Source organism: Nelumbo nucifera, chromosome 4, assembly GCF_055504915.1.
Source record: "Nelumbo nucifera cultivar China Antique chromosome 4, China Antique-T2T, whole genome shotgun sequence".
In the NCBI taxonomy this organism is placed as follows: Eukaryota; Viridiplantae; Streptophyta; class Magnoliopsida; order Proteales; family Nelumbonaceae; genus Nelumbo; species Nelumbo nucifera.
The window spans coordinates 31,216,896-31,240,301 of record NC_142652.1 but is presented as its reverse complement, the minus strand read 5'-3'; the positions used below and the strand labels follow the sequence as shown (position 1 = coordinate 31,240,301).

At 38.8% G+C, this 23,406-nt stretch overlaps 1 protein-coding gene across 5 annotated transcripts; it reads left to right on the top strand.

Moving 5' to 3' along the window:
* Positions 1-6,123: 6,123 nt before the first annotated feature.
* Positions 6,124-20,269, top strand: LOC104609909 (protein NUCLEAR FUSION DEFECTIVE 6, mitochondrial-like). Of its 5 annotated transcripts, none has more exons than XR_737346.3 (4): positions 6,125-6,332; positions 6,434-6,558; positions 7,388-7,490; positions 20,057-20,269. XR_737346.3 is itself a non-coding variant. In XM_010276335.3 (3 exons), the coding sequence occupies exons 1-3, from the start codon at positions 6,181-6,183 to the stop codon at positions 20,074-20,076; spliced, it is 297 nt and encodes a 98-aa protein (XP_010274637.1). In that variant the 5' UTR covers positions 6,124-6,180; the 3' UTR covers positions 20,077-20,269. The 5 variants fall into 5 exon arrangements, 3 of the variants coding, with proteins under 3 accessions (XP_010274637.1, XP_010274636.1, XP_010274635.1); XR_737345.3 differs by lacking the exon at positions 20,057-20,269 and adding an exon at positions 19,711-20,052; XM_010276335.3 differs by lacking the exon at positions 7,388-7,490 and having other exon boundaries at positions 6,124-6,332.
* The last annotated feature ends 3,137 nt before the right edge of the window (positions 20,270-23,406 follow it).

Below are 23,406 nucleotides of genomic sequence, written 5' to 3'. Positions count from 1 at the left end.
TGAATTGGTGATAATAATAATTGCATCACTAGGGTTTGTTTTCTTGGTAAATATATAATTTATCTCGGATATCATATTAAGTTGTTCTTATTGATTGCAATGTCTTAGGTTTCTTTACCATTTTTTCAAACTTGTTAGGTATGCCACAAAGAGAGCTACCATTATTTGATTTGAGCATTAGTGAAAAGCTTTCAAAAGAGAGCTACCATTATATGCGTTGGGTGAAACTATAAGAAAAGCAAAACAAGGAGATGGACCCGAATTACCATTGTTTAATTCCAATTCTGTAACAATTGTCACAAACAACTTTTTAGATGGAAATAAACTAGGTGAAGGGGAATTGAATCCTCTTTACAAAGTAAATTTTAATACAACGCATTCTATAAATTGAATAGCTAATTGTTAGTAATAGGTTTGCAATTCATCTTGCTAAAAATAATCTCTATGGCCAATTTACAAACTTGTTACTAACAGTGTTAAAAAATGTGTTATATTCCAACTACACTGCCTAGTACACAAGCAGCAAGGACCAGGCTCAACAATATGTAACCCCTACTTCTAAATTCCTTAGAAGGCCATGCAACCTCCTTTGACATTATCCAAAGTTTGTTAAAAAGTATTTTTAACAAGTATGTTAGTAAGATATTGGATGACTACTACAAGAGCTTTCTATTTACCAATATTATTTCCAAGTTTGTTAGTAGCAAGTCTATTAATCACTAATAGAGATTTATTGCTAACTTCACTAGCTTTCTATTCATAGAACATATTTTGTATATAAAATGTTAACATTTATAAGAAATATCTCCCAAATATAAAATAAAAAATGCATCATTATTAGATTAATTTTCTTTTGCACATTAAATAATTAGCTATTAAGTTCATTAGTTAAATATTTCTCATCCTCTAATTCTTATCAAATTTTGTCTCTGGTCACATGACTAACAACTATAGATTATAGGGTAAATTTCTTAAACTATCCTTATGGTTTAGCTAATTGACTAATTGAATCTTTACTATTTGAAAATCGACTAAGCCTACCTCTATTTTTTCTAACAATTGACTAACTCTACCCTTGTTATTAAATTCCGTTAATATTCCGTTAGAACTCATTCGTACTTGATATATATTTTTTATTAAAATCCAATTTTATCCTCACCTCTCTCCCCCTCTTTCTCTCTCCCCTTCTTTTTCCTGTTGGGAGTGCCTTGTCAGCGAGTTTAAGCTAATAAAGCCTTTTTTTTTCTCCTACTTTTGCTAAAATATGCAATGGGTCGACTCACAGACTCTCTGGTTGTTTTCAGAGGCGTAGATCCTTCCCAGCTTCCCTCCTTTTGGGTTATAAGGGTTTGTTTGGAAATTGGTAAATGGTGGATTGTGAACACCCAAATCCAAATGACATCTAAGCATTCCAAGCCATTTCTCTGATCTCTCAATTTTTTTCTCTCCTCTTTACTTGAGGAAGATGAATTAATGGTGTCCACTGTCTACTGTTCTTCTCCTAATTTCTATATAAATTTTCTTGAGATGAAAAAAAAAAGAAATCCACTTTTTTCTGCCTTTTCCTTTCTTCCTCCACTCCTCCTATTTCTTTCCTTCAAATCTTTTCCCCTCAACTACAGTGGAAGAAGGAAGAGAGCAGAATTCAAATTTCAAACAGAAAAACAAGTTCCAGCACAAACCCATAACTAAAAGAAATGACATTAATTCTATGGTAGACATAGACCCGCTAGATAGAGGGAGGTGGACATCAATGAACACATCTCAGAATAAACCATGAAAGGAAAAACTGTTTTTTGAACTGTTCTATATGGATTCTAGACTGCCTAAACTCCAAAAACCAATTAATCCTTTCAATGTGCAAAGAAAAGAAAAAATGATCTACATCAAATTATAAACAATAGAAAACAAAAAAGAAGAAATATGTAAGTGAATAACAATGATGGAAAAAAAGAATGCTTTACACAAGCAGCCAATTATAGTTATAATAACACCTCCAATATAATTCAAATCAAACACCCCCCTCCCAACCAGCTTCCTCCTCCCCTCTTCCTCTTGTATAACAGTTAACAAACACCCCCATTAAATCCCAGAATAAGGATCAAAGAAATAAGTGAAAGGAAAATACAGAACTAGCTCCGGCACCGAGTGATTGGCTTGAGCTCCGGGTTTGCAATGTAGGGATTGGCTTGAGCTCCGGGTTTGCAATTGTAGTAAGATGCACTGCGTCGGAAGTAGGGTACAGTGTTGCGCTACAGGGTTCCGTAGCTGATGTACTGGCTGGTTGCTAGAATGCGGCGGTTGATCTCGGAATTCATTTCGAGCTAGTTACCGCCGGCCATGCATTCCTCCGTGGAGCCTTGGCAGGTCGATCTCATTGGCACTGCAATCATCACGAAAAACCCATAAGAAGTCACCATTGTCCTGTTCAGTTGCAAGCTCTTCCCTCTCCTCTCTCTCTCTCTCTACCTCCCCAGTTAGACCGCCACCGAGAGCCCTTTTCCTTGTTTTATTTTGAAAATTTGAAGAAAAATAAAAGGTAAAATAGTCTTTGTCGTCTTTCTGTTAACGGGCACTAGCGGTAAGGGAAGTATTTGTCAATTGTCAGAAACAGTAAAGGTAGCATTAATCAATTTTCAAATAGTAAAGGCACAATTAGTCAATTAACTAAACCATAAGGGTAGTTTAAAGAATTTACCCTAAATTTTATTCATTCATGGAATTACTACCAAACTTCTCGTATTACCAAATTCAAAATTGAAAGGAAAGCTTCTTGTATTGGTTTAATTTCTATATAATTATATTAATATTTTACATCTTCTCCTTGTTACCAAAAACCTTTCTTTTGTTCTTTCACAAACTGTGAGCTTATGACCTGAATGGGAACAACATTTTTCAATGATTCCCACCTTGATTTCCTACTTTTGTATGCCAATCACTATATAACAACTGTGAAATTAAAGAAGATGAGCAATGCCCAAAGATTTACCTATCCAAAGTTCCAATCTACAGAAAACAGCAACAACTTGTTAACTTGAAAACTAAATAATTGAGAAACAGTGACAATGAAAACAGTGGCATGGTGAGAAACAACTATAATTTACCACCTTGTTTTCCTACTTCAATGTGACTTAAGAAACTAAGATTTTAGATATCAAAAGTTCCAATATATAGAAACAGCAATGACTTGGCAAATTGAGAATTGATAACTAAGAAACAACGACGATGAAAACAACAGCACAACGAGAAATAGTATCGTTAAAGCTAAGAGAAGAAATTTGCTTTAGTGGCAGAACAGAGAGTCGAGAGAAGAAACTAGATTCAATGATCAAAAACCTAACAACTTTCGACCCTCCACTCGACTTGGTGATTGGCGGAATAGAGAATTGAGGGTAGAAACTTTAATGGCTTCATCTTCAATGGTGGAATAGAGAAAAAAAATTCCAAACCCTAACAGTTTTCAATCCTCCCCTCATTTGACGATTGATAAAACGCATTCTATTCTGACTTCCAAGTGTTCTCTCTATCTCAACCCTCCCTTCGACCCAACTGATCCTAATCCTTTATGACCCAATGGGCAGCTCAACCCGACCCCACCCTGACCCTCTTCCACTAACCTTAATGGGTCATTCAACCCATATTAATCCATTCCTAGAAGGATGAGTATTTGTGGGTTTTTAAGCGAGCAGATGGGATTGGGTGGATCAAATGCATGTAATTACAAAAAGTATTTTTAAATTAATCAAAACATATAGTAACAAAAAAAGAAAAATATCAAAAAAGGCAAGTAAATGGCATATTTAATGAAGATAAAGAAAGCTAAAAGACTAAAAGGGAGACAGAGAAATATACCAACCAACAAAGGGATATGTAAATGTACATGACGGATTTGGGATTCAAGAAACGACAGCTGGCTACAACTGGCCATCCAGCTGTCCATTAAGCCACGCGTGAAAATCGGTTACTCTGTAATTCTGTATATATACTCGATCATGTAAGTTAATAAACAACTTTTCACCTTATTTTCAGAAACTCTGTTCGACTCATTTCAAGAACTCTGTTCGACTTTCAATATAGGCCCATGGAGATAAGGAGTAGAAATGGGAGGATTGTCTAAGATTAGAATAACAAAAAAAATTGGGACACATAAGGTTAGGAGGAGTAGAGAAATTAGGAGGGTAATACCCTATTGCTTTGGTTGGATTACAATTCCTTAAATTGTCCCTCTTGTTGAGCCTGTTGCTTTGGTTGGATTGTAAGAGCTGGTGACTCCTCTTATGCTGTGAATGCCTTTATTTTTGTAATTTCTGTTATTTTTCTAATTCTTATAATTTATGTTGTTTTTTTATTATTTTCTTATATTTTTATTTTAGTTAGTCTAGTTTGAATCCAATTAGACCCGAATCCAATTCTTTCCCATTAAAACATATTGGATGTGATATCCGGGGTGGGTCGGATTCAGATCATGTACTAATGAATTTAAATTGGATTGGATCAAATTAGACCAAAACCCGCTCCATTGAATATTGACTGATCAGGTGCAAAATACTTATTCATCAAATATATTAATCTCGTAGGTCTCAAAAGGAAATAACTTGAGCTTGGGGATCTCCAAGGTCTACTCCTTTTTAGGTTTTTGATCTGTTGAATCACCTACACTAATGATGAAGCTTTATTTATGTATAAAAGAAGGGGAATTTATGGTTTGCTCCCACTTACAAATTTGTATTGGTTTTTTGAATGTATTGTTCCAAACCCCTTATGTATGCTGCATTATCCCTCTTGAATTGTGGTAGATTCTCCTATTTGTCACTTTTCCAGCTGTATAAATTTGTAAAAGTTCATGAGGTGGAAGAATTTATTAAAACCTTATCAAAGAATAAAAAATATTACTTACAAAATTTTATACCTTACCTTTTTTTCAGAAAAAATATTAATTAAAAAAAGAAAAGATGGGTTTAGAAAATTTAAGGATGTATTTGATTTGAAAGAAAAGATGGGAAAAACCAAAAAAGAAAGGGATAAGTGGACTTCAATCCACCTCAGAAATCTAAAGTGCAGCCCACTCTTAGTCTACTAGTAGCCCCCCCCTATAAATCGCATCCTGCCCATGAATTTAACATCAATCCACGGGCAGGATTCAGTTCACCTTTAGAAATCCTAGTTCCACCCTAGGGGTGGACTGAACTATAAAAACCCCAAAAAGAAAACACAGCCTCATAGTGTTACGTCATATTGTCATTGCCCGTCCCTTGTCTGGGCCTGTATAAGGTCCAAAACTTTGCGGGCCAGTACTAGGGAAATTTGTAGGTTAAGAAGCTCGGTCTGAACAGCTGGACCCAACCGTAGGTTAAGCACTAAGCCTGGCCCATGAAACCTATAGAATCTGACACACAAGTGAAAGATAATGTGGGTGGGACAGGGTTATTTGTTTTGGAAATGAGGTAAGAAGCAAGACGTTATTTCTGGGGAGAGAATTGCTATAGAAGGAAGATGGTGCAAATTTTGCATCAATTTCTCGAATGAAAATTTTGCATTTTCATCAACTACAAATGAGACAAAAGGTATATAACTATACATTTTGTATCAGGAAGGAATGCAAATTATAACTAAACAAGTAGTTGCAAAACTAAATTAGGGTACAAAATTTGTATCTAATTCGGATTTGCAGTGCATAGAAACAGAGTTAGGTTCTGATAATATGAAGGCATTGGATATGAATTCACCCGAAAGGTCCATCAAGGATCCGAACCTACGTCCAAATTTATTTCCCTATTTAGAATGTGGATTGGCTGGATGATTCCAAACTTCTCGTCGTTCACAATCTCACATCTCAGACTGTCATCCAGGGGAAGATGTATTTACGGCCCATGGGCACATAGCTTTTTCATTTTCGAAGAGCATGAATTTTAGGTCCAGTAATCGCCTAATCGGCGGTGCTTATCTGGGCTAAGCGGGTTCCTTGTTGCATATCCATGGTCAGTTTTTGGTCCGGTTCGGTCCGGTCTGATGTTCGTCACTCGTCAGCCCTACGCGGTGGGTTTGACACGTTAGAGTCAACCCAAAAATGCACGAACCCGGTTCAGAGCTTTCTGCTTGGGATTGGATTTGGAAATTTGGAATACCCAAAACCCCAAAGGCCCAAGTAACTCCTCCATAGTTTGCGCTCATCTCAGTTCAATGGCGGCCGCTTTCGCCGTCGGCTGCGCTCGGTCCGTCCTCCGCTCCTCCACCGTCCGTAATGCAGCGGCAAGAATTGCAACAGAAGCCAAGGCAGCTCGGTCTCCCTGTGGCATCCTTAAGCGCAAACCTCATTCTAATCGCTTCTTCAGGTAGTTAGCATAAATTCATCAATCACTTTTGTTTTACTCTCATTCTGTTTATTATTATGCTTGCGAATCCTTTTCTGAGTAATTGTATAACTAATTCAAAGGTCTCCTGTTGAGATGAGCTTCTGCGTGGAGTCGCTGTTGCCGTATCACACTGCCACTGCTTCTGCATTGCTGACTTCTATGCTGTCTGTCTCTCATCGTCGGGATTACAATTGGCTTTCTGAAGGTATTCCCGATTCAATCTTTTTGTTTTGTTTCGCTAAAGATATATCTCTTGGAGTTTAAATATTATTTTCGGGTAATAAATGGGTATTTTATGTCTGCTTTATGGTCGAAATTTCCTTTTCTGATTTAGTTTGATTACTGGTTTCGCTCGAGAAAATTTCCTGTTTCCTGGACTTTAGTGCTGTATCGGGTTATGCAATGTTTGACAGTGCTCTTATTGTTAGGTCTATTGCATCGCTTAATCAGTAGACCATGTTTCAGTTAGAAGATGTTATGGTAATTCTATGTAATTGGTTGACAACTCGAGCACTTTGAGCTTGTTTGGTTTGGAACTTGATTAAATTTCCCATTTCCAATGACACTGCTGCTAATTCTTCTCAAGCCAAGGCACTCTTGCTAATGCGTTGCCATCCAACATTTTAGATAGTTTGGTTCTGTTCTCGATGAAATTTATGCTGTTTTTTATCCAAAAAAAAGTTTGACATATATGCATTTATCCTTGTAATAGTTGTCAAGGTTTTCTTTAGGCTAGAAAAATTATTTTGTTGACACAATTGTCTTCCTTTAGTTTTCTTCTAAGTAATTTTTTTCTTCCTCTTTTGAGGAAAACCTTATCAAACTCTAACCATTATGAACTCAAATACATGAGTCAATGACTACCCACCCATGTAGGAGCACCTACTGCATGCTAAGATACGGAAATATTGGGTTTCAAATCAAATTACGTGATATAACATTAACTTTTTTGTTTGCCTCTTGTCATGTAGTTTTCCATTGCCCTATTCTGTATTTTGTTTTGATAAGGAATGCATACTCTTCTCCTCTTGTAGGCCAAGATGAAACTAGATGAAGACCAAGCAAGAAAGATGGACTTGGCTTTTTTTGGCCATCAAATGTTGAAAGTAGTAGTGAATGGTATCTTCAATAGATTAGGTGATAGTGCTATTATTTTTCCCCTTTAAGTTTTAAGGATAAAAAAGGTTAAAATGTCTAAGTGGCATCAATGGGATTGATGAGACAAAATAAAATGTCATTGTTTAAGAGATCCTATTTTTTATTTTATATAGTATTCTCCTTACCAGAAATTTTCTGTTATGTTTCATCTTATTTTTCCTTCATGTATAATTGTATACTCACAAGTTACATTAACGAGGATGTATCCAAAGGGACCAAAACCACAAGATCATAATGAAACTTCACCTCTGAATTTAAAGGAAAAAAGGATAAATGGTAAGTTTTCATGTTGGCAATCAAGTCCCCTGAATATGGATGTTGGCAATCAAGTCCCCTGAATATGGATGAATTGGACAAACAAATTTGTCCAAATCACATTCTAAATCTCTAGTAGTATTAACTTGTCATGCATGAGTAGCTTGGTGTTAATTTCATCTAGCAATGTTTTCAATACGGACTTGCACTAGATCATGTCTTTAGAAGTCATCCTTCATTTTATCCTAGTGGCGTTCTACCTCTTTTTGTAAAATATTCATACAATTTCATGAAAAAAAGGAAAGTGCATTGATATTCAAAAGAGCATAAGAGCCTAGAACACAAAGGCCAATGGGCTATGTCGAATAAAAGAAAGATTTCTGAGCACTCTTCCTTTTTATTGTTAGACAGTTTTGTATGCCCTTAGCTTCAATCAGAATGATGTACTTTATGAGTTTATTGTAAATGAATAAAAGTGCATATTTGATTCATGTTCCCTTGGTATGTTTCTGTGTAATACACTTGAACTGGACACTTAATGAGACTCGCGTTAGTTTAGAATGTTCACAGTCAGTGGGTCGGTCTGGGGAGACCTATCCTGACAAGGTTGACACTGTGATGCCACCAAATCAGTTGGGGTGGCCTGTCTCAGCTGCCAGGGTGAGACCCTAGGCACATACAGTGTAGGATTAATTGAATCTTTGACCTGGACTAGATTTTCAGTATTGCCCTGTACCTTGGAGATTGATAAGCAAAACTGGAAAGTTACACTCAACCCCTAGACTCGATTATGATACTGCACTAGGTGTCGGATTGGACTGTCTTTGATATACCATTCAGTGAGATCCTTAGTGGGGGTCAAAACCTGGGTATGTTGGGACTGTCCGAGAATTAATCTGAGTGGGTGATCATAGTGACAGGATTGGCCCCTTTGTCGGACAAAGGTAATGATCGGGGATGCACTCTCATTGATGGAAACCAAGACTGCCGGCAGCCGATTTCAACCATTGAGATTTGTTTTGCAAAGTATATTTTATATGAGATATAAAAGTATATATATTATGGTTTCTAAAATGTTTGCAAGAAGGTTTTAATTCCCGGGATCCATATAAGTAGATAGTGCAACACTGTTCCTTGCAGTCGAGGGAGAGGTCATCTCTTGTCGAGCAGTGTATGATCATTATGGGCTGAGAGGTTAAGTGTAAGACCATTGAGGATAATACCTGATGGGCTAATCTTGCATCTGCTCACAGTCCCTGGGTGTTACAAGGTGGCTTGGCCCATAGACCACTTATGGTAAGTGTTGGGCCCATAGAGCCCATTCGATGGGTTTTAGGGGGTGCACTGTCTTTAACAGTGTATTCAACCAGGCCTTGTAACAAAGGTTGGGCCGAACCCATGTGGCTGATGTGTAGATCAATGCTTGGGTCCCACGCCATACAAGGAAGTCCAACTGTGCAGCAGTTAGGAAGGTTAAGTGAGCATATAAGCTTAATGGGCCTAAAACCCATTTCGAACTGGGCTATTCATTTAGTTAATTAAATGGGCGAATTCTGAGATGGATTAGCAGATAGGATAAGGTCTTAATCCTATCCACTCAGAGAGTCCAGATTTGAATATGATTCAGATCTAGAACCTCCTAATGAGATTAGGAGAAAGCTAATCTAATCTGCAGATAAGACAAGGGTTTATCCCTATCACCTAAAGAGAAGTCTTATCCAAATATGATTTGGATAAGTTGCTCCTAATTGGATTAGGAGCTGATCTTTTAGGTTAACAAAAGAAGGGGGCAGCAGCCTAAGAGACACACATTAGATTTCCTTTAGTGCTGAAAAACAAGAAGAGAGAATTCTACACCCTGCGAATACTCTCTTGCCGCCTTCCTGTTCTTGCCGCCCTGTTTTCCAGTTCGATCTCCAGTTGTGGGAGAAGTCAAGATTGGATCTTGACATCAGTTCTTTAAGAAAGGATTGAAAGGAAGCTGTGCTCACGTACCATCCTGCTGATTCTTGCGAAGGACAGAGTTCTTGGAGAAGAACACTGCTGATTCTGCTCCATCCTGCACTGCGCCATATTCAGTGGGAGCAGTTTTTGGATCCTTCCTTGGGCGTGAAAACCTCCGTTGGGAGATACTACTTCTCCGTATCAGGTATAATTCTCTCCTACTCCTTTTGGTTCAGATCTGATTCAGTTTAAGGTTCAAGAATGATCATTGAAAATTTGATTTTCTAAATAGGGAATTCGATTCCCAGTTGAAGGGAGAGAAAAATTTTTGAAATTCGCTCCTTATTCCGCAATCTTTGGGCGTCCATGGGATGAATCTCTCATCCCTTCAGTGGTATCAGAGCATGGTTCAAATCTTGAACCATCTTGTTTCAGATCTGAACCTGCGCAAATGGGCAGAAGGTGTTCTACCCGATTTGCGCAGATATGGGTTTTGGGAAATTTGTTCCCCAACTTAATGGGCGAATAATCTGCAATTAATTTTACATAAATCTAATTATTATTTAGAATTGTTCTTTATGATTTTCTTGATTTATGGGCTGTTCGTACAAGAGGAGATCGAATTCTTGGTTTACGCAGGGAACCTGCGATTTCGCAGTTCTTGAATTATTTTGGTCTGTAAATAATTTTTTTTATTTTCTAGACTCAATGTATAGGTATTCGATCTGATGTAATTATTAATAGAAATAGGATTTCTATTTATTTTATTTTGGATCGAAGATGGCAGCGCAGAAAAGGAGATTTCACAGAGAAGGAGATTTCGCAGATGAGAGAATCGCTATCTGCGATTTGCAGTTTGTGAAATTGCATTCTGTGATCTAACCTCTGCTTTGCAGGATGGATTGTGCGAACAGCCCTAATTGACTGATTCTTGTTTTTCTTTTATCAGTATTTAATTTTAGATTATTTTCTTGAATTAAAGATTTGATTAAAGATCAAACCCTAGACCCATTCGAACCAAGATTGGTTCAAATGTTTGAACCGAATCGAGGGTTTAATCAAGGCTGAAAGTCAGCCCTATTTTCCCACTAATGGGCCTAAGGATTGGTGTTTAATTAAATGGTTAATTCGGCCCAACCTGTAAAGGCCCAGTTTTAAAAGGTTAAAACTACTAAAAGCCCACTTAACATTTAAAGCTATATGGGTTGAACCATTCGGCCCATATACCTAGATGATATTAATGGTTAATATTATGGATTTGAAATGGGCTTCAAATGGGCTTTACAGATGGTTAATTGATTGGATCAAATTATCCCTGCATGTGATGTATGGATGTGTGATGTGCTACGTACATGGGCCATAAGTACTTGGCCCATGCTCAATCGACAGTGGCTCTTGCGCACACCATTGCTGAATGCACATCATTGTCATGGTGTCCCTTTTGGTCATTGGATGACCTTCCCCAGTTGTGGGCCCCACACCTCATCAAGAGGTTACGTGCGGAACCCTAGCTGATTTAGGCCCACCAAAATCTGACTTTATGAAAGTCAATGGGAGCTACTTTGGTTTGACCTAAAATAAGAACTAGGGCGTAATTAACTGTTCCCTCCGGCTAATATGAGTGCATGTGATAGGGAGATTCATATGATGAACTCTCTAAAGGCTTTCCATCATTAGCATGAGGATGGGTCCTTCAGTAATGAGGAAACGCACCAGAAAATGGGCTATCCATTTGCTGTTGGGCTTGTCTGAGTGTTTCATAAGATGATAGGGACGTCATAGACCGATGTGGGAGGGGCTTCACCAGAAATGGGAACTCTCTCACGGTACCTTGGCGTTCACGAATATGATGGGTAAGCACTGACTGGACAGAAAGGTTTACCTGAAAACGGCTCTGAACCTTGTCTGACAGAGGCCAAAGGGAAAACTCATATGATGAGTGGATATGATCCTTCACAGAAAGGTGGTGGGGTTATGCAGTTGAAACAGTTGGCTCCATGCACCCTATGTGATTTCTCACATTTCCAGAGACAACCCGTAGTCTCCGTCACTGAGGAAGGAGGGAAATCTTAGAGATGAATAAATGGAAATGGAACGTAGATTAAAATCCATATCTATGAAATGAACATGAATCAAATTAGGTTGTGGACTAATGTTTGCTCTTTTATCAGAAAATGGCAAACGGATCATTTGCAAAACTGCTTGATGACAACAAGTTGAAGGGCCCAAACTATGCTGATTGGTACAGGAACCTTATGCTGGTCCTAGCTTCTGAAAAGCTGGACAAAGTGGCAAAGAATCCTGCCCCGGAGCGTCCGGGTGATAGGGCTTCTGAGGCCCGAAGGAGAGACTATCAAGAATGGGAGGAGAAAAACTCCCTTGCCCGGTGTTACATCATTGCCTCCTTAGACAACCCAATACAGAGGCAGTTCGATCAGATCGAACTTGCCAAAGACATATTGGACAGTCTCAAGACAATGTATGAAGAGCAGAATCGTTCTACTCGACAAAAGGTCTTGAAACAGTTCATGACCGCAATGACCAAGGGCCAACAAGCTCACGATCATTGTCTTCGGATGATGGGATATATCAACGAACTGGAGGCTCTTGGATCCGGGCTGGACCTTGCGACCCAGATAGACGCTATCCTTAATTCTTTGCCTCCTTCCTTCAATCCATTCATCATGAACTATAACTTGAACAAGCTGAATGTCAGCTTGCAAGAGCTCAGCAATATGTTGCAAAGAGCTGAAGAACTGATTAGAAAGGATGAACCTGTAGCCATGCTTGTTGAAGCTGGCAAGACATGCAAGAGAAAGAGGAAGGCAAAGAAGCCTCAGAAGAAAGCCACTAAGGGCAAGAAGCAGAAGAAAGACAAAGCATCGGATGCCTGTCACTTCTGCAAGAAGACTAGCCACTGGAAAAGGAATTGTCCTGCCTACCTGGAATCCAAAAAAGGTAACTTCGAAACTTGTGTTATAAAAACCAATTTATTGGTAGCTTCTGCGTCCTAGTGTATTGACTCCAGGGCTTCAACTCATGCATGTAACTCACTGCAGGGGTTCAAGGTAAGCAGAAGACTGAATGAAGGAGAAGTCACACTCTACTTGGGGACTAATGCAACTGTTGCAGCCGCGGCCATAGGAACCGTGGAGTTATTTTTTAGAGAATGAACAATTGTACTGAAAGATTGTCTTTATGTACAAAATTTAAGGAGAAATTTGATTTCTGTTTCAAAACTGTGTGTAGATGGTTATTCTGTCTTCTTTAGTAATACGATTACTATTAAAAGAAACAACAGATTCATCGCATACGGGGAACTAGAGAACGGTCTCTATGTTCTACATCCTTCTCTAGAAACTAACATAACCGAAACTATGTCGGCTGAAATCCCCAATAAGAGAGCCCGTGATACAGTTAATCCCACGTGTCTGTGGCATTACCGACTTGGCCACATCGGTGTTGACCGAATCACAAGATTAGTAAATGATGGTCCTTTGGATTTTCTAACTGTAGAAGATCTTCCCACTTGTGAGCTTTGCCTACAAGGCAAGATGACGAAACGACCATTTAACGGTAAGCCTGAAAGATGTACAGGCACACTGGACCTAAGACATACTGATGTATGTGGTCTCCTGAGTGTTAGGACATGAAATCAACACGTGTATTTCATCACCTTCACAGATGATTTTTCACAATATGGTTACGTGTACCTAATGAGACACAAGTCTGAATCCTTTGAAAAGTTCAAAGAGTTTAGACAAGAGGTCGAGAAACAGTTAGGGAGAGAAATTAAAGCCCGTTCGATCAGATCGAGGTGGCGAGTACCTCTCTGACGAATTCAGAGACTACTTAAATGACAATGGGATAGTATCACAATTAGCTCCTCCTGCTACACCACAACTTAACGGTGTTTCAGAGAGGAAGAATAGGACTTTATTGGATATGGTCCGGTCACTTCTCATACACTCAGAGTTACCCACATCCTTTTGGGGTTACGCATTAGAGACTGCGATTTACGTGCTGAATCGGGTTCCAACCAAATCAGTTCCGAATACTCCATATGAACTTTGAACCGGAAAAAAACCAAGTGTCAGACACTTAAAGATTTGGGGTTGTCCAGCACACGTTAAAAGAACGAGTGCAGACAAGTTGGAATCCAAGACCAACCGTTGCCTATTTGTAGGCTACCCAAAAGGCTCTGTAGGTTACCTATTCTATGAGCAGAAAGTGTTCTGTAGTCGAAATGCGCAATTCTTGGAAACTGATTACATCCTGGACACCCATCGTCAAGAAATTGTTCTTGATGAGGAGAGCACAGGAGCAGTGGGAGATGTCCCACAAGTTCCAGGTAGTGACCAACCTAGAAGATCCACTCGGGTATCCAGGCCACCAGTCCGTTATGGTTATGACTAGGATAGTTACCTGGTGGAAACCTTGACTAGTGAGGAGGATCCCTTGACTTACGCGGAAGCTATGTTGGACATAGATTCCCAGAAGTGGGTGGAGGCCATGAGAGCAGAGATGGACTCAATGGAGACCAATGGAGTCTGGACTCTAGTAGATCCGCCCTCCGGGGTAAAAGCAATCGGTTGCAAATGGATTTACAAGAGGAAGAAGGGCCCCGATGGTAAGGTTGAGACCTTCAAGGCTCGTCTGGTGGCGAAAGGGTACACTTAGAAAGAGGGCATCGATTATGTGGAAACCTTTTCGCCTGTGGCCATGCTTAAATCCATTAGGATCCTGTTAGTTGTAGCAGCATACCATGATTATGAGATTTGGCAAATGGATGTCAAAACTGCATTCTTGAATGGAGATCTTATTGAAGATATCTATATGCAGCAGCCGCAAGGCTTCATTGCTGCAGGACAGGAAAACATGGTATGTAAACTTAACAGATCCATTTATGGACTTAAGCAAGCTTCTAGAAGTTGGAACATCCGTTTTAACTCCGCTGTCAAATCGTTTGACTTCGAGCAGAATCCGAATGAACCCTGTGTCTACAGGAAGTACAGTGGAAATAAGGTTTCCTTCTTGGTTCTGTATGTAGATGACATTCTATTCATTGGGAATGATGTAAGCATGTTAACTACGGTGAAAGTATGGCTATCACAGTAATTCTCCATGAAAGATCTTGGAGAAGCCTCCTATATACTGAGTCTTCGACTCTATAGAGATAAATCGAAGCGGATAATAGGATTATCCCAATCTGCTTACATTGACAAAATAGTCAAGAGATGCAACATGGAAAACTCCAAGAAAGGAAATGTTCCTTTCAGGCACGGAGTCACTCTCTCCAAGAAGATGTCTCCCAAGACTTCTGAGGAGATTGATGGCATGAAAGACGTTCCCTATGCCTCAGCCGTAGGGAGCATCATGTATGCCATGCTGTGCACCTGTCCTGACATAGCTCAGGCAGTGAGTGTAGTAAGCAGATTTTAGGCCAACCCAGGGCAGGAGCATTGGACTGCTGTGAAAAACATACTTAAGTACTTTCGAAGGACAAAAGAGTTTTGTCTAGTATTCGACGGTAGCTCACTACAGATCCAAGGGTATACAGATGCCGATTTCTAGTCAGACCCAGATGATAGAAAGTCTACATCTGGATATGTTTTCACGATAGGATCGTGTGCTGTTTGCTGGAAAAGCAGCAAACAGGGGTCCACTGCAGACTCCACGACCGAGGCCGAGTACATTGCCGCAAGTGAGGCTGCCAAAGAAGCCGTGTGGATGAAGAAGTTCGTTCACGAGTTGGGAGTAGTTCTGTCCAGCACATCACCCATCCCATTGTTGTGTGACAACAATGGAGCCATTGCTCAGGCTAAGGAGCCACGAGCCCACTCGAAGTCGAAGCACATCGAGAGGAAGTACCACGTACTGCAAGAGATTGTTGGTAGAGGGGACATCCTGATTCAGAAGGTAGCGTCAGCGGAAAATGTAGCAGACCCATTGACAAAGCCACTATCACAGAAAGTGTTTGAGAAACACGTGGAAAGCATGGGACTCCGGCTAGTACCTGATTGGACCTAAGTGCAAGTGGGAGCTATTAGACAGTTTTGTATGCCCTTAGCTTCAATCAGAATGATGTACTTTATGAGTTTATTGTAAATGAATAATAAAAGTGCATATTTGATTCATGTTCCCTTGGTATGTTTCTGTGTAATACCCTTAAACTGGACACTTAATGAGACTCGTGTTAGTTTAGAATGTTCACAGCCAGTGGGTCGGTCTGGGGAGACCTATCCTGACAAGGTTGACACTGTGGTGCCACCAAATCAGTTGGGGTGGCCTGTCTCAGCTGCTAGGGTGAGACCCTAGGCACATACAGTGTAGGATTAATTGAATCTTTGAACTGGACCAGATTTTCAGTATTGCCCTGGACCTTGGAGATTGATGGGCAAAACTGGAAAGTTACACCCAACCCCTAGACTCGATTATGATACTGCACTAGGTGTCAGATTGGGCTGTCTTTGATATACCGTTCAGTGAGATCCTTAGCGGGAGTCAAAACCTGGGTATGTTGGGACTGTCCAAGAATTCATCTGAGTGGGTGATCATAGTAACAGGATCAGCCCCTTTGTCGGACAAAGGTAATGATCGGGGATGTACTATCACTGATGGAAACCAAGACTGTCGGCAGCCGAGGGAGAGGTTTATAAAATGTTTGCAAGAAGGTTTTAATTCCTGGAATCCATATAAGCAGAGAGTGCAACACTGTTCCTTGCAGCCGAGGGAGAGGTCCTCTCTTGTCGGGCAGTGTATGATCATTATGGGCTGAGAGGTTAAATGTAAGACCATTGAGGATAATACCTGATGGGCTAATTTTGCATCTGCCCACAGTCCCTGGGTGTTACAAGGTGGCTTGGCCCATAGACCACTTATGGTAAGTGTTGGGCCCATAGAGCCCATTTGATGGGTTTCAGGGGGTGCATTGTCTTTAACAGTGTATTCGGCCAGGCCTTGTAACAAAGGCTGGGCCGAACCCATGTGGCTGATGTGTAGATCAATGCTTGGGTCCCACGCCATACAAGGAAGTCCAACTGTGCAGCAGTTAGGAAGGTTAAGTGAGCACATAAGCTTAATGGGCCTAAAGACCATTTCGAACTGTGCTATTCATTTAGTTAATTAAAGGGGCGAATTCTGAGATGGATTAGCAGATAGGATAGGGTCTTAATCCTATCCACTCAGAGAGTCCAGATTTGAATATGATTTAGATCTAGAACCTCCTAATGAGATTAGGAGAAAGCTAATCTAATCTGCAGATAAGATAAGGGTTTATCCCTATCACCTAAAGAGAAGTCTTATCCAAATATGATTTGGATAAGTTGCTCCTAATTGGATTAGGAGCTGATCTTTTAGGTTAACAAAAGAAGGGGGCAGCAGCCTAAGAGACACACATCAGATTTCCTTTAGTGCTGAAAAACAAGAAGAGAGAATTCTGCACCTTGCGAATACTCTCTTGCCGCCTTCCTGTTCTTGCCGCCCTGTTTTCCAGTTCGATCTCCAGTTGTGGGAGAAGTCAAGATTGGATCTTGACATCAGTTCTTTAAGAAATGATTGAAAGGAAGCTGTGCTCACGTACCATCCTGCTGATTCTTGCGAATGACAGAGTTCTTGGAGAAGAACACTGCTGATTCTGCTCTATCCTGCACTGCGCCATATTCAGTGGGAGCAGTTTTTGGATCCTTCCTTGGGCATGAAAATCTCCGTTGGGAGATACTACTTCTCTGTATCAGGTATAATTCTCTCCTACTCCTTTTGGTTCCGATCTGATTCAGTTTAAGGCTCAAGAATGATCATTGAAAATATGATTTTCTAAGTAGGGAATGCGATTCCCAGTTGAAGGGAGAGAAAAATTTTTGAAATTCGCTCCTTATTCCGCAATCTTTGGGCGTCCATGGGATGGATCTCTCATCCCTTCATTTATTGTGTATGTAATCATTTTCCTTTTAGTATTTTTTTTCTTGTTACTTAATCAAAATAATAAGCCAATGCTTTTGGGCTGTAATTCAGCCACAGGTTGGTTTAAGGCAAATTATACTCCTTTAAACATGCATAATTTGAAACCTTGCTAGCCTGCTAGGTGAGAAGAACTAGATACGTTTTACATTGTAGGCATATAGTCTGTCACCTAAATACTTTAAAAACTAAAAAGTGAGAAGCACAACTAAGCACAAGGAGTCTCCCCTCATGTATGTGTCCTGTGCCTCAGAGCTGGTGAGGATATCAACCACCTATCTCTTTCTTCTTACTTTTTTTTCGTACGAAATCATTTTTCTTCCCTTTTTGTTGCTTCTTAGTCATCTGCTAATGATGTTGCAGATTTGTTTAAAACTAGTCATCTTCCCCTAGGACTAAAAGAGAAAAAATTATATGGAGATGCAGCTGAATTGCAATCCTTTGAGAGTATGGGAATAGATAAATACAAGAATCTTTATGGATGGCATGCAAAAATCAAGAAATATAAGGGCCTTTAAGGAAAAGGGGCAAAAGTTAGAGTTCGTATTAGAGCTGCTTGGAGTAAGGGTGGCCCACTAGATCTCTGCAGGAGATGAGTTCTGATGGATCCCAAGATATGCTAATTCACTGACTTGAGAAGAGTCAGAAGATAGGAATTAGAATCGGTGATACAAGGGCCGGGGACAACCTTTGTGAGGTGACTTGCTGATTGTATTCTTAGTGGGTGTTCAGCACGTACTGGTTTTATTTTTTGTTATTGCTTGACTATTGGATGTATTGCCAAAGAGCCTGTTTCTTGCTGTTAGCTCTTAATAGCAGTGTTCCTGATCAATGTTGATAGAAAGACTAAAGCACAAGGGATTCCTAGAGCCTGAGAAATGAGGCATAAGGTAAGGCATATGCCTGAATGAAGCAAAGCACCACTTTTGAAAATGAAGTGCTTATTTATAAAAATATGAAGATCTAAAAATTATCAAAGAAAAATATGCAAATCTAAATTATTAATGAAATAAAATGCTTCTAAAAGCCTATTAGTTAAATTTGTTAGTGCCATATTGTTAACAGGGATGCTGTAGGTTTGTAGGTTCCCATCTTATATAACTTTAACTGTTTAAATTCTGAATGTCATAGTAACAACATATGATATACTAACGAGAAATAATAGACAGACCATTAGGTCTAGCAGACCACAATAACTTGTCAGACCATGTGGATTTTGACTTACAATTTTATCTCTTTTCTGTCTTTTTATTTCCTTTTTTTCTAGTATGTAACTTATTTTCTGTTTAATGGTCATAAAAAAATCAATTAATTCTTGCTTTCTATACATTGTACATTCTAGCATTCACACAACCAAAATGTTGCAAAATGTAAACACCATTAGAGAATTTTTCCTTTTCTGCTAAGCCCCTAAAAGTAACACAAGGAGAAAATTTTCAAGATGGAACAATGGAAGAACAAACTTACCTTGAATACAAGTGTGTTATCTGGTATGCATGATAACATTCTTTGCATAATATTTGTGGCAAATTTTTTCCAACACTAATTCAATGACATTTCCTACAGTTAGTTGTTAAAATATCATCAATATGTTAAGGCAAATAAGACGTAGCATTACCTGGAAACAACAAAATTATTTTAGATGTTTCTGGTTTTAATTCCTTATCATTTTGACATTCTAAGCATGTTGAGTTATCCAGATATCATGTCTTTTTTTTCGTTTTTATTTTTGTGTGGATGAGAAAGGGGAAAAGGAAGAAGAAACTGCAAAATGTTGGCATTATAACACTTGGAAGAAGTCATTTTGTTATCCATTGAAGATGTCCAATATCAATTGTTTAATCTGACATATGTAAAGTTTACACTCTTCTTTCTTTTGTACTTCACTATGGATTAAGAAAAATAAAGAATTGAATGTAGAAAAAAGTACGGATTTGACATAAAATGTTTTTTTTTTTTTGTAACATTAGTATCAATGAGCACTAGAATAGCAAACTAGTTTCAAAAATGAAAAGCGTACTGATTTGTTGTACTCAATCAGCCTGCAAAGATGACATTTGATGAATATCCAGTGGATTCAAGCAAAGTTTTGTGTACGGGACTCCTGCATTCTGAGACTATGACAGCTGATAAGTTTAAGGGCTACAAGACACCTAAATTGATGTTGTGAGCTTTAATGCGTAGATGAATTAGTAGATATTTTCTTGTTTTCTTACATGGTTAAGTTTGATATATACTTAATTCTTTTGCTGTGTTTGCAATTAGAAATTAAATTAAAAGATGTATGGAAGATTTTAATTTAAAGAAGAGTTGCTTTCGTACTTACCCTGTAATACTGATGTTAAATAATCACTGAAGGAGCATATTGTTTTCTTGTCTTTAACCAGCTTGCAATGATGACGTATGATACATGTCGAGTGGATTCAAGCAACGTATTATATACAAAGTATAATCTTCCTGCATTCTTAGACATTACCCAATAAATTAGAAGTATTGAATGAGCTTAAACATTTTTATTTTCCTGTTCAAGCTTTCAAATTAGAAGAACAGTACATTGTCCAATTTCTAAAATTTGTCAAAGATGCCTGAAACTTTGTTCACTGTTCATGTCTTAAATATTAGTCTCCCTAATATACTTGTAGTTTAGATGAATCGTAATCGTTGGTGGTAGTTTCAAGGGATTTCAATGAACTTTTAAAGTTATCACCTGAAGGGGCAAGCCTCTTGATTTGAATGTACCTGTGGTTAAATGACTGGCCGTGCATCGTCTCCTCTCTCCAAGTAGAGAAACTAAGAATTTAATTATTTCCAAATTTTCAAATGGAGGATCAGCTTATCTTCTCTTATCTTTATGTTGAATCGAGTATTGTAGGCTGTTCACATTGTGACTGAGGTCTAGATTTAACTTGTGGCCTGGTTCACAAAGCCTCCAAAATTTTATGGTTAAATAAGAACTGTTCTTTGTGTCTGCCATTTTTTATCAGTGCTCTTCCATTCTTTTTGCAATTGGTTGTTTCATTAATGTTTCTAACTGAAATGCCAGGTTAAACAACCAAAGATAAATAGAATCTTGTCTCCGAGTATGAGTTCAAAAAGGAGGTTTGAAGTTTGAACCCATGTTGAATTCAATGAACATCTGAGAAGGTGGGGTAATTGGAAAAGCACTATTTCCTCCCACTATTGGACTGTGCCGATTGGCTTTTCAGTTCATCCCAATGGGAGATCATAATGTGCTCAATGATATATTTAGAAGGGTGATCTGGTTCACATAATCCACAGATTCCAACAGATTGAAATGTACATGCAGTTTAGCTGAGGTTTCCTCGGCAATGTGGTATATCATGCTATGGACTAATCCTTGGATTCATTTTCTCACCATCCCAGGAAACCCTGAAAACCCGATTTTGAGGTGTCCAGGCACCAGGGTGCGACTGGAAGGAAAAATGGAAATAATAATGGTTATGGTTCCCGATTCCCCCAATCAACAGAAATCAACATCACTATTCACTTGGATGCAAAATCCATTGATCATTTTAGTTTTCTGAAAAGTAAAATCGAAATCAATGGATCAATGCATAGATCAGTTGATCATTTTAGTTGCACAAACCAAATTCGATGACTAACGATTTTATGGCTAAAGGACATCGGTCTTGATCATCGAAATCCAATCAAAGTTGGGGTTGGGGTTGGGGGGAGGGGGGTGTTGAAGCTGCATCCCCATAATCCAAATCAGGAATGCATCGTAGGCACTAGATAGGTTGGTTTTGATGCCTAGAAGTCGATTCTGTTAACCTCTAAATCTAAGTGGTTTCAACTGAGGCAGGGACGGGGAGCCACTCCCCCATTCCTGTCCCTGTTAAAATCTCTATTTCTGTCCTCCATTATCCCTATCCCTCTCCACGGGGATCTCCACTCTCGGTGAATTTTTTATGACGCTAATCATTTTGCTTTTGTTTTTTATTTCATTCAAGATAATTAAATATAAAACAACTAAAATTTGTAATTCTATTAAAAAGTCCAAATATATTCAAATATCTTCAATCATATTTTAAAAATATTAATTGCATGTATACATACATAAATGCATACATATATAAACGGAAATCCTTACGGGTGGGATTGGCGTTCCATGAGGTGAAGAGTATTTTCTGCCCCTGTCAACAGGGATGAAAATTTTTCCATCCCCATCTCCATAGGGAAAAATCATCCCCATTCCCACCCCATTCGAGGTAGGTCCCTATGGGGATCAGCGAAATGGGGAAAAATTGCTATCTCGTGTCAAATGTCAAGCTCAGTCTCAAAAAATATATGTTTTGGATTTTGGAAAACAATGGCTTCTTCCATGGAGTTGAATCTCCAGCCATTGTTGCAAGGTTAATATGTTAAGAGGCATATCAGGCCTCTATTGATGTCTTTTCGACTGACTTGGCTATGGATGATATAGAATTGGGTGCCTCTTGGCCCCCATCAAGGTTAATGTTGACGGACCTCAAGGTTTGAATAAAGTGGAAGTTCCAGTTGTAATTCGTGATTCAAATGGGAATCTAGCTTTTTGTTGTGCTAAACTGATGGGGCTGTGCTCTCCTTATTTAGGTTTTTGACTGTGTTTTAGCTGGCTTTGCAATTGCATCTTGATAACATTATCATTGAAGGAGATTTGTTACAAGTTATACACTTCCTGGTGTCTTCTCAACCTCCTAGATGAATCACTTCCACTATTGCCAACTGCAGGGGTACTCTGTTGCGAGATCTTTCTTCTTGTATTCAACATCTTTTTTGTTGGAGTCGTCCCCCGGTGTGTAATCTTTGTTTGAAGTGATTGAATTGACGATGGGACTTAAGAAAAAAAAAAGAAAAAGAAAAAAAAAAACATCGTCCATTAGATTGAGGACCCTCTTGCTAGATAATAGATACTTGGAGCCCCTTAAATGTTTACTCTATGCTTCATACCTCCAACTCCAAATAAAACAACTCTTTATGAGTTTCAGAGCAAAGAGAAATGGTTCCTACTTCCGGTTTTCACTTCACAACATATCAAGGCCTCTAGGGGCTTGGATTATGAACGGGCAAAGTAGCAAACATGTGGAGCCCTCTACCGCTTGGAAGTCTTAGTCAAACCTCCTCTATGAAAATGATACTTATATTCTATAACATGTGATGTGAGACTCTCACGGGTTTGATCACTGTAGGGGTACAAATGGATTGGAACATGATTCAATCAGATTTGAAATCCAATCTTATTTTGAATTCGGATCACCCCCTCTGATATGAAAGAATCTGATCCGATATATATTATTTATAAATATGTTTATATTGCATTTTTGTGAATTGAATTCAGAGCAAGAAGAAAACAAATTTAGGGGTATCTAGAATGGTTGACCCCCACCCCAAAGAGTCTCTTTTATATTAAAGAGATAAAAGATATGTACAGTTATAAGAATGCCCTTACAGGGCTAAAAGGGCTAAAAGATAAAAATATCAAATAAAATAATAAGAATTATGATACTGTACAACAAGGACTACTCTAATAATGTACATCAGCATCAATTTGCCCACAAGAATGAGATATCTACTTTTAGTCGTGGCCTTAATGAAAAAATTGGCAATCTACATGTGAGAGGCTACATGAGGAAGAGATATAGAGCCTGCAACAAGGAGGTCTCTAATAAAGTGACAATCCACCTCGATATGTTTAGTCCTCTCATGAAAGACTGGATTAGATGCGATCTTGATAGTG

Bases quoted from the DNA above. Each gene is read 5' to 3' on its own strand.
- LOC104609909 (XM_010276335.3), top strand. From the start codon at position 6,181: ATGGCGGCCGCTTTCGCCGTCGGCTGCGCTCGGTCCGTCCTCCGCTCC. The intron at 6,333-6,433 runs GTAGTTAGCATA...ACTAATTCAAAG, and splicing joins CATTCTAATCGCTTCTTCAG to GTCTCCTGTTGAGATGAGCT. The intron at 6,559-20,056 runs GTATTCCCGATT...GTCTTTAACCAG, and splicing joins TTACAATTGGCTTTCTGAAG to CTTGCAATGATGACGTATGA.